General features: G+C 42.3%; 1 protein-coding gene across 9 annotated transcripts in view; it reads left to right on the forward strand.

Moving 5' to 3' along the window:
* Positions 1-9,130, forward strand: part of LOC123520337 (potassium voltage-gated channel protein Shaker-like) — a 624,445-nt gene that overhangs the window by 605,814 nt on the left and 9,501 nt on the right. For all 9 annotated transcript variants that reach the window (XR_006679236.1, XM_045282551.1, XM_045282553.1 and 6 more), the window contains 2 exons: positions 1,036-1,226; positions 3,009-3,173. Coding sequence is in view for 8 of the 9 variants with exons in the window: in XM_045282551.1 (XP_045138486.1) it covers positions 1,036-1,226; positions 3,009-3,166 (349 nt within the window). In the remaining variant the exon portion in view is untranslated. The remainder of the gene's footprint in view (positions 1-1,035; positions 1,227-3,008; positions 3,174-9,130) is intronic.

The following is a 9,130-nucleotide window of genomic DNA, read 5'->3' on the forward strand; positions in this document are numbered from 1 at the left end:
CCATACACTCATTTACTCGTTGTTCATATTTTCCCGGGTGGTTACTGATACTCAGTTGACATTTCCTCATCCCCCACCACACCTCCTTTTTTTATACCATAGCTGATCCCTTCAAAGGACAGGCGGTAACGAGACTAGCTTCAGTTTGCACCACAGTAGAAGTTTGGTCATTAGTTTTATATTTGCAAGCACAGATGCCTATATTTTTAAACGGGTTTTCTTTAACATTTCCGTACTTTGTAATGATCCACACCAGTTCTGCAGCTTTTTCCACTACACTTAGCTTAGTGTATTAATATTTTGTAGACCATGCCATGAACACTTATCCTCATAGTGAATAAGTATTTTAGGCTAGACTTACGGAACCTAGTGTCATGTTAGCCCAAATTTTCCCTTTAAGCTTGCCTTTACTCTCTCCAGTAGAGCTCCTTGCATCTGGGTTCTCTCTGATGGTAGATGAATCAAATGTCTGTTATGGAATGACGTGAGGACAGTGCGGAATACTGAGGTGAACAGTAGTGAGACTTTCTTTACTTATATTTATTATATTTGAGGCTCAAAGTCAGGAAATTACTGAATGCCTGATATAAACTTAAACAAATCTGTCAAAAGTCATAGCTGGGGAGGGATGTTTCACTGAGTGTGTTGACAAACAGTAGTGCAAGGGCAGGACTGATCCCTGAAGGCAGTGTGTGGCTCTAAAGAGTGCAAAGGAGGGACGGGCTCCCGTGGTTGCTGGGGTCTGATTTTGAAGGTAGGATAAGGAACACTTCATCTAGAAGTGGGCAATGAAATGATAAATTTTTGTAACTGTACTGCAGTTTCTGTAATGCAAAGTACCAAGTTTTGCTTGTAAGGACACCATCAGCCAGTTCCCAACAGTAGGCCTCCGTGTTGCTTTGAAGTGGTCATTTCTGGCTCTCTAGAAAGAAAAATAAGTTATGCATAACATTGTGTTTGTTTTCATTTTTCTCCTATTTGGCTTCCCCCGTGGTCCACTGTGACTCTGTGGCACTGACCCCGCCCGCCCCGCAGGCCCGTGGGTGTGTGGGGTAAAATCGTCGGGTCACTGTGCGCCATCGCCGGCGTGCTCACCATCGCTCTTCCTGTGCCCGTCATTGTGTCAAACTTCAACTACTTCTATCATCGGGAGACCGACCAGGAGGAGATGCAGAGTCAAAACTTCAACCACGTCACCAGTTGTCCCTACCTGCCTGGCACTGTTGGTGAGTCGCCTTCTCTGCCGTGAGTACCCCACTGCCCTCCTGCCTTCCCTTCTTTCCATCCTTCCTTCCTTCCTCGCCAGGTCTTCTTCTCCCAAACCTAATCAAACGCTATCATTCCAGACTAACGGAGTCATTGCATTCCGTTTGTAGTCTGCCTCTCTTAATGAACCACCAACTCATCCAACTATGATAATGATGATAATGATAATAATAGTTATTGTTATTATCATTATTATTATTATTATTATTATTATTATTATTATTATTATTATTATTATCATTATTATTGTTATTATATCTTATTGTTATTATTGTTGTTGTTGTTGTTAGCTAGGATAGCATTATAATAATATTTAAACATCATCATCACCATCATCATCATCATCATCAAGGAATACTTCACTTCACCACCGCTATGGAGCTCCATGACTATCGTAAAAGAAATAGAGTGACGAGGCAAGACGCTCCATGCGCTGGCTGGAGGGAGAGCAGAGTGTCTGATCAGCGTCTCCTTGAGAGAAAGAAACTGTTGGAGTCACTGGAAAAAAAAAAAATCATTTTCAGCTGATATCTTTAAAGTAAAACGGCCGATATTATCGTCACTGGGTATCCTCTCTCATTCGAAGAGAGAGAGAGAGAGAGAGAGAGAGAGAGAGAGAGAGAGAGAGAGAGAGAGAGAGAGAGAGCAAAGTTAACGTTGAAGCAGTTGTGCCAAAGTTTCCGTTGTGAGCGGAGAGAAGGTCGGATAGATGTAGTGACAGATGACGGACCTCTAAGTTCGTCTCCTCTAGAATGAGCAAAGAAACCGAAGAGCATGAACACAGATGATATTCAGTCGTGTTTATTGACGTTGATAACCGTGACCAGGATATTTAAAGCTGCCTCATCAAATCCAGTGCAGAATTGTCTGTGATCTACAAGCGTGCTATGGTAAATTGTTTTAAATGTTATTGATAAAATAAAGATGCTAAGATGCACAGACGAGGAAGCCTTAGTTTATCTTCCTGGTGACATCGAGTCTTCACATCATCTTCTCATACGATCCGTCCTAATAAGTATAACTGGAGGTGCTCACGGTTGTCACCACGTCTTTAGCGAAACATTCAATCCATCAAGACCATTCTGTCATTCTGTCCTTCAGAGCTTTACATTAACAAAAAAAAAGGAAGAAAAGAAAAGAATGTACAGCTTCGTTAGCCACGGAACAAGAGTAATGACGTAGTTGTACGCCAGCCATTGCTGTGCGCACTTCAATCCAACGCTGCAAGTTTTGTCATCCTGAAAACAATGAGGGTGTTACATAGACTCCGGTGTTTATAAGACATCAGGAGGACCACATTTGATTATCGTCCTGAAATCAATGAAACAGATCAAAATTCGACGCTTCATCTCCATGATTAGTTCCGTAGGTATCGTTGATAATATATATACATATATATATATATATATATATATATATATATATATATATATATATATATATATATATATATATATATATATATATATATATATATATATATATAGTGGCATATGTGTACATATGCCACTAAAAAGTAACTTAATTTTTTTCTTTTAATATTTTAGAATAAATTTTACATTGAATTTTGCCGAGGGATATTTCGTGGCAACTTTTCTTTTCCATTTTCATTTATGTAATTTAAGTTAGGTGAAGATTATTTATTCATCAAAGTAGTTGTACATAATTAGTTTGTTATCCTTGATCCTTGACATGACAAGCCAATGTTAGTGTGCACGCCTCACCGCTCTTCCCGCCCACAGGCCAGCACCTGAAGAAGGACTCTTTATCCGAGTCGTCTTCAGACATCATGGAGCTTGAAGAGGGAGTCTTACTGTCGCACGACCTCAGTAAAAAGCAGAATTGCAACCCGCGCCACAACAACAATATAAACGCTATGAGCATCGAAACTGACGTCTGACACTTGTGTAAGTATCTCTCTCTCTCTCTCTCTCTCTCTCTCTCTCTCTCTCTCTCTCTCTCTCTCTCTCTCTCTTCCCTTGTTAGTGTATCTTTTTTTTCTTACCAGTTGTTCCATCTGATTGTTGTTTTTATCATTTTTCCACCTGTCTGCTGTTCAGTCTGCTTCTCGCCTAATATTCTGCATCACCTTTTTCTTGTAAGTGTTTCATCTCCGTGTGATCACCGCTGCCTTTCGCTGCACACTTATCGATCAGTGCACAATGGAACTAACCTCCACGCTCATTTTCCCTTTGGTGCAATTTTTCTGTTACGATTCATATTTCATTGAACTTTCATGATGTCCTCAGTTTTTGTTAACCTGCCACTCCACCCTGCCTATCATTTTCTGTTGCATTAATGTAGTGATGCTTTAGATTATTATATTTCCCTCCATTTCTGTGTTACTGTGAGTGTACCATTATGACTATCCTGCAGTTCACCTCGCGTGCCTCACATTATTTTCCTTGTACGGAAACGGAGCTGAAAGAAAATACTAATGAACTGATAAATAAGTGAGTGACATACCTAGATGGTAGAAGGTTAGGTATTGGTCTACATAATTATCATCTCGGAATTGAGTAGCATTCATCATATATTCAAACAGTGCACATCGCCTACACCAGCACGACAAGGAAGGAATGGGACTTCAGACATGCATTTGGCCGCGTAGGACGCACTCTCGTGTCAAGTCAAGCGGTTTCTCATTTATAGTAGTATCCGATTTTCTTTTTTTTTTTTTCTTTCTGTTATTTCCAAGGCTCACTCCTCAAATAAATCGATAATGTCATAGATGTCATTTATCTTGTGGCTTATTTATTCCACCTCAATTTTTTTATTTTTTTTTTTTTTTTTTGTTGTTGTCTCGGGTAACCTTACTCTCATTGGTTCCAAAACTGATCGATTATATAATTTTTATTCGTTATCGTGGATTACCAAAAAAGATAAAGGTTGAGGCAAGGTACACACAAGCAAATCGTGTGCAGCGCGCCGCGATGCTGGGCACAGCAAACAAAATAAATCAATCCTTACAGATCGGTGTTTGATTTTTGCTTCATCGTATCTCTGAACGTCATGTTTGTTATCTGTCTCTTATTCTGTAAAGCTGTCTCTCGGTCTGGAATGGACGTAAGTGGTACTTTACCTGAATCTTTTACACATTCATTAAAACCATTCTTTTGATACATATGAATCTTATTGAGCTCAATATGAAGCTGATATTGATAAAGATATGTATGAATTAAATGTACAAATAATAATGATTAAAATTCTTCTGTCCAAATTCCTCTTTTTCTAGTTTTTGTTCTTGTTTTTTTCTTTATTATTATTATTATTATTATTATTATTATTATTATTATTATTATTATTATTATTATTCTCATTCACTATTCTACATTGAATAAAGAATGAAAAATCTTGGAGATGACATAATGATGAGTGGAGAGGGCTGTGCCATTGGTGAGGCTGGTGATAGGGATGTGTGTGGAACTACTGACTAGCGCGATGGCAGGTTAAATCTAATGAAGAGGAAAGGGATCTAGTTGAAGAAGTCAAGGGATGCAAGGCGCGCGAGGTGCAGGAAGGTGGAGGGCGGAGGACAGCGTATAGGAAACTGTGGCAACGAGATGGGTCTGTAGCAGCGAGGCTTAGCGTGTTTGAAGGGAAGGACGAGGGCCGGCCGAGGAGTTATCTGGATGTGAGATGAAAGGATAAATAATAAATGGTGAGAGAGGCTAAGCTAAGATGGTGAGATGTGGGGACAGAGTGAAGGGAAGCGTTATGAGTAGAGGGAAGGGGAAGTATGAGGTATCGAATAGACGAAGTGTGAGGGGTTCTGTGTACCAGGCGTAAAACGTATATACGCACAATGGATGAGGACCGCCGGCGCTGAAGGCTCACTACACCTGCAGTCTTACAGTCCTGCAGTGATCACAGGGTTAGCATAGCTACTGAAACAACCCTTATTAAGACCTGTATTGTCGGTAACACGGTTCGTGGTGGGTGTTACTTGGCCTTCACATCTTCACAAGCCTTCCTATACCTGTATCCGTCAGTTTTTCTCTTGTCATACATATTGTAGTCAAATCAAAGTTTTACCGTCATTCGTCAAGTTTCTTTTTCCACACAATCGCCGAATTACTCACCTTCAGTTCTGGCTCCCTAACCAACTCGGGTCCTCGGCTGTCAATCACCCACGGGGAGGCGTCTTGGTGGTACTGATTAAAGAAACGGTAGAGACAACAAGAGTTCGGCTCACGCGTCACCATGTATCGATGTAGCTTCTCTTAGATACGTCAATTTATCTACTCCGTGCTATATCAGTTTTCCTTCCCAGCATCCGTGACCCCATGAATCTACCATCCTGTGCGCACTGCTTCCTTCCACTCACCGAAACATGGGTCTGTTCAGTAGAACACACAAGCTGTTTTCTAAGCATCACGTGACATAAGACAATGATGCCTTGCAAATCAGTAACTGAGAGATTAAGCCCATGAAATGTGGCTCGTCATCGCTATAGAGACAATTTCGGACATTTATAAGCAACGTACAAACACTGGCGAGTGCAAGTTGTAACATTGACTCTTATGTACCACAAATAAAACAGACCAATGAAAAACCAACAGCCTCGACGACAGGGCGCACTGGCGGTTACATTGGCGTGCGCTGACAAAGGACGGCAATTAATTACAAGAGGAGGCAAAGAATCGTGCGGTATATGATGTTCATCACAGCCACTGCCTGTCTCTCCGAAAAATGGAACCACATGGCTAATAATCCAACACGCCGCGTAAGTGTGAGGCGCGGAGAGGAAGGGAAGTCTGGGGTGTGGGCCAGCGGTGGGATCCATTACTGCTCTTTATGACTGTGGTGTGAAGAGGGTGTCATCTCTCTCTCTCTCTCTCTCTCTCTCTCTCTCTCTCTCTCTCTCTCACGCTATATGGATTCCAGTACACGAAAATCAGATATGAATGTCGTGTTCATTAGTAAATGTTGAGTTCAGATCTACAAATAACTGAGAAATTTTTGACTTCAAACTGGCGCCTCATTCCCTATGCACCGAGACCCCCTCCCCTCCCCTCCCCTGGCTGTTGTTTCTTGTTTGTGCCACTATCATTATTTTGATACTGATCGCGTAAAAGTTACATAGAAGAAAAGAACAGAAGCGTGGTGGAAAACTCTCGAAGTACCGGCAGCTGTGTGGGAGTCACTAATCCCACTATACTTAGAAATTATCCCTCATGCACCACTCCATTGCCTTCCTCGCCCTCCGACCTGGCCACTCCTCCTCCCGCCTCGCTAGGGAATAATTTCTTCCTGCCAGAAGTTTATGATGAGCTTGATGAGGTCTTCGGCCCAGCGCTGCCTTGCCCCTTTGCCTCCTTCCCTTCATCCTTCTTGTCTCCTCTTTCTCCTCCTCCTCCTCCTCCTCCTCCTCCTCCTCCTCCTCCTCCTCCTCCTCCTCCTCCTCATTCTTCTCCTCCTCCTCCTTTTTTCTTCTCCTTTCCTTTCTTTCATTCCTCCTTTTTCTCTAATTTCCTCTTTCTCCTTTCCTCACTTTTCCTCCTCTTTCCTTCCCTTTCTCTCCCTTCCTCCTCTTCCTTCTCTTTCCCCTTCTTTTCAGTTTCCATTTTACGTCGGTCATCAGGCACCATTCCTTCCTTCCACCCAACTTCTCTTCATCTTAACAGTCCTTGACATTCTGTGACATTCAAGTGTTAAATTGCCTTTCCCTCTACGTTTTGTGTCTTTTTTTTCAAATAATACTTTTTTTGTTTTGTCATATCCGAATCAACTCGCTAAGTAAGTTTTGCTTTTTTATTCCTGTACGTATTGATTTCAGAGTTATAGTACACTTCCATCTCTTCTTCACTCTTCTTATCATTTGTGTTCGTTCTCAAAAGAAATCGTTTTGTCCCGACTTGCTTGGTACTTTGTGTCATGTATCATCTTATTTCGAATGTTTGTTCTTATGTTTTATAGTTTTCTTTGCTAAGTGTGGTTTGTGTGTTGCCTCACCAGTCTTCCTCTAACCAGTTTTCAGGAAGAGTTTGATATCATATTTGTTATTTTCACTTCACTATTAATGTCTTTTCTTAGGCCTTCAGATTTTTTCTCTTTACTCTTTAACAAAATAAAAATTAAATGGTTTCATTACCCGTGAAGGACAAGAACGCTCTGTTTCCCAGTGTCCGTCGTGTTCTGCTCTGCCGGCAACTGTTCAGCCTCAGTGACTCAGCTTGTCACTTGATCCAAGCCGCATCGGAAATCCGTCAAAATTAAAAAGAAAAAAATTACCACGCGAAAAGTTTGCTGACTATTTTCATGAAGATAACGACAAAGTGCATACTTAAACAGTATTACGAAATTATTGGACTATTGCACTGGCGCATTTCTCACAAGTCTGCCGTGGTGCCCCTCCTATTCTTCAATGTATAGCTAACCTTCCACGCGTCGAAATTCCCCAGGTGACCTCAAGTACGATGGTTAACAGCACATTTCTAAATCAGGTTCACAGGTATATCCATAGATTTGGGCTCCCCTGTGGCCGCTGCCCAAGCAGTGTTAATGGAGGTGTACATACCAGCACACATAGGGTCCCTCATTTTCTTTTTCGTCCAGCAGTTCAAGGCAGTCTTTGCCTCTAAGAATATCTCCTTTAAGGTTGCTTCACCTCCACCATAGCTGTGTATGACTATTGCCTGATGACTCCTAAACCACCCTAATGCTTCAGACTCCAGGGTAATACTTGGGTAAATAAGGCAAGTATGTTTTAAATAATTTATTGAAGGGGACTCCCCAGCTCAGGGGATCAATAATGAATGTTACCAAGACCGGCGGACAGACGGCAGCACCGGGCAACGACGCAGCCACACTAGCGCCGTCTCTGCAGTGACGACAGACTCACGAACCTGCCTCACATACAAATATTACCACTCACTCTGCCCACAAAACTATCACGAAAAGGAACATATACTTTGCCACTCCTTAGCACTTGCCTCTTTTCATAAATCTACACGTCTGAGCTTTGAAAAAAGAAGCTTTCTTTAGTCTGCCGCTCAATCCCCGTAGCTAGACCCATGAACGAATTCTGCTCCATAAAGGGGAACCATCATTCCCTCAGATCTTTATTCGTGTCAGATTTGCCAGCTAAACCGTAAGATGCCGTGAGATCAAATCAGCATGAGGTTCTCTCTCGATGAAGAGCTTGGGCGCCTGCTTACAGTATTCATTAGGATGTAGCCCAGTACGGGAAACACACGGCTTCAAGGATGACGCCAGTAATGGCTCTCCGGTGCCATGCTTGTTCACCGCCACGAGTGCGCCGCCACCACACCTATGCTTGGAGGAAACCTTTGCTCTGGTTGATCGTACCGTAGATGCATATATAATGTATACTTACAGTTGAGAGAGAGAGAGAGAGAGAGAGAGAGAGAGAGAGAGATTCAAGGAAGTGGTAAGGGTTATAATAAAGGTAGCAGTAATTCCCTTCTTCAGTTTACCTACACACACACACACACACACACACACCCGGTAGCTCAGTGGTTAGAGCGCTGGCTTCACAAGCCAGAGGACCGGGGTTCGATTCCCCGGCCGGGTGGAGATATTTGGGTGTGTCTCCTTTCACGTGTAGCCCCTGTTCACCTAGTAGTGAGTAGGTACGGGATGTGAATCGAGGAGTTGTGACCTTGTTGTCCCGGTGTGTGGTGTGTGCCTGGTCTCAGGCCTATCCGAAGATCGGAAATAATGAGCTCTGAGCTCGTTCCGTAGATAACGTCTGGCTGTCTCGTCAGAGACTGCAGCAGATCAAACAAACAGTGAAACACACACATACACACACACACACACACACACACACACACACACACACACAGCATATTGGAATGCCTTGAAATAGAAAGCTTTCTATTTGAAGTATTCCATTTGT

The sequence above is a fragment of the Portunus trituberculatus genome, chromosome 46 (assembly GCF_017591435.1).
Source record: "Portunus trituberculatus isolate SZX2019 chromosome 46, ASM1759143v1, whole genome shotgun sequence".
In the NCBI taxonomy this organism is placed as follows: domain Eukaryota; kingdom Metazoa; phylum Arthropoda; class Malacostraca; order Decapoda; family Portunidae; genus Portunus; species Portunus trituberculatus.